Source organism: Amphimedon queenslandica, unplaced genomic scaffold, assembly GCF_000090795.2.
Source record: "Amphimedon queenslandica unplaced genomic scaffold, v1.1 AMPQUscaffold_9081_Cont18977, whole genome shotgun sequence".
NCBI classification, from domain to species: domain Eukaryota; kingdom Metazoa; phylum Porifera; class Demospongiae; order Haplosclerida; family Niphatidae; genus Amphimedon; species Amphimedon queenslandica.
This window is the reverse complement of record NW_003550647.1, coordinates 1-2,526: the sequence shown is the minus strand read 5'-3', so window position 1 is coordinate 2,526 and position 2,526 is coordinate 1. Positions and strand designations below refer to the sequence as shown.

General features: G+C 35.9%; 1 protein-coding gene across 1 annotated transcript; it reads right to left on the bottom strand.

Annotated features, from left to right (window-relative positions):
- Nucleotides 1–466: 466 nt before the first annotated feature.
- On the bottom strand, nt 467–937 carry LOC105315642 (uncharacterized). The gene has a single exon (XM_011410356.1). It carries the CDS (start codon nt 935–937, stop codon nt 467–469), a length of 471 nt encoding a protein of 156 aa, XP_011408658.1.
- Nucleotides 938–2,526: the final 1,589 nt, after the last annotated feature.

The following is a 2,526-nucleotide window of genomic DNA, read 5'->3' as shown; positions in this document are numbered from 1 at the left end:
TGAGCAACAGCTCTTAAAGATTGTCCATCACCAAGCTTGACTTCCAGGGGGTCTCCAGTGGATATATGTGAGTGAAACATGCTTTGTCATTACACATACATGTATGACTTGTTGCTCCAGAGTCAACAATCCACTTATTCTGAGACTTGAGAGTTTGCTGCGCCGGTAAGGCATGTTCCACTACCAATCCTGCTTCTTCACTGTCAGTATCACCAGCAGGCTTCTTGGTTGTAGCACTATTAGCTTTATGAAATGTTGCACGAGTACTGTGAGATTTGTTGACACCAGTACTACTTCTGGTTTCACTTTGAGTTAGAGCCTTCTCCCTTTCCTTACAGAAACGTTGGATATGTCCAAACCTTTTGCAGTAATGATATTTAGGACCTCTCCTAGCTTTATGCTTTGCTGTCAGGCCTTCCTCAGTTTCATTCACAGCCTTCCGTTCGGTCTGTTTCTTCTCTTCATGTCAGAGTTTCTTGATCACTGTTTCTAAGTTTGGTACATCACTGTTTGCTTCAAAAGCAGTGACTAGCATGTCAAAAGACTCCGGGAGACTAGCTAAAAGATAAACTACGTGTACATGGTCTTCATCACTAATATTATCTCCAATCACACTCAGCTCACTAAACACTTCTGTCATGGACTTAATATGCTCCTGAACAGATTGTCCTTTCTCCAGTCTGAGTGAATGCAGCTTGCATCTCAATGCTAAACGATTAGCCCAAGTTTTCTTCTGAAAATGATTTGAGAGCAATCTCCAAACTTCCACAGGATCATCAGGTTCACCAACCAAATATAATAGCGATGGATCAATCGAGAGAATTATTGTAGCCAAGGCTCGATCCTTTCGCGTCTGGAACTTAGCAGCACCATCTCCATAAGGGGCTCTCTCCGTTCCATTGACTATTCCCCACAAATTCTCTTTCATTAATGTCATTTGACACTATAGCTTCCATGTTGGATAATTAGAACCATTCAGAGGAACTATCGTGACAAACTTTGACTCCACCATTTTAGAGAACGACTGGGCTCATAACCTGATAGAAATCTTGATAAGTTTAATGATAAATTGCTTGAATAAATGATCAAAACAACTGACAACTGAACTACAGACAACCGAATGTTACAAAAATTACTTTATTAAATACAATAGAGAATATTCTAGGATAGAGTACATACACAGTAGAAAGTTCTAAAGAAGAGAGTTCTAGTAGAAACTATATAGAGTTCTTGAAGGGACAAGACTATACAGGACATAATTAGATAATACTAAACTAACAATAATAACTAATAATGTAAAATACATGTACACATACATATGACAGTAACTCTTTAGTGTACTTTCCTCAACACATCTAGTGTACATGTAAATGTTTGAAGCATAGCAAAAGAATTTGAAATGTACAGGTACAATGTACATGTATCTAGATGTTCATGCATGAGAATGGGTACAAGGTAGAAGCTTCTCGACCCTTTTATATTGTGTATAGTACTCTCACTGTGAGCCGTATCAGTTGCATATTGACAGAAATAAATTTAGTTCACACATACTACATGTGTATACCAAGATTTTAGAAATGAAAAGCTAATTAACTGTTTCACAAAGCTTTTGTGAACCACTTCCATACTGCTTACTGTACATTACATTTACATGATGTACTGTATACACTCATGTATATGTACATTTAGCTACAAAGTCTTGTTCATTCATGTATGATTCTAAAAATTAATGTTACGTCTTGCATGATGTTCTATCCTTTAACTACTGTAATTATTCTCACATAGTCAGATCCCTATTCTCTGTGACACTGAAACAGTGTCTGGCCAGGTATACACAAGGCTACCCTTAGTTGTTTTATCTAAAGTATAATGTGCAAGAACCACATACTACACATATTTATCTTTTTTAGGGGAACAATTGCAACATTAGAAACTAATCTATGATTATCTTGTTATTATAGAGAGGAGATACTGCTCTTATTGCAGCAGCAAGAGGAGGAAACTGTGATGTTGTAGAATTACTGCTGAAGAATGGAGATGATCTTCTAGGTTCAAATATAGTAAGTTATTTTAATTGCATTGTTAGAATATTTATAAAATGTAACATATTGAATTTTATGCATTAGTGTCCTTAGAAGTATTAGAGTAGTACTACATGTACATGTACGATGTATAAGTACAAGTCAAGCACTACTGCTTATATTATACAATAATTATAAAGCACCTTCAAGTACCTTTTTCCTTTATAAACACAATCACTCAAGCCCTTTGTGTACACACAGCTCATTTCTAATTAGAATCAATGCAGTATTGTTGTAATTGTGCATTATGCAAGTACCCAACTTTGTAATTTACATTCTGTTTCACTAATGTCAATCAAAGTTCAAGTTTAATTTTTTGGAGGAAAATGGCAACATTAGAAACCAATCTAGTCTTATCTTGTTATTATAGAAAAGAGATGCTCTTATTGAAGCAGCAAGAGAAGGAAACTGTGATGTTGTAGAATTACTGCTGAAGGAAGGAGCT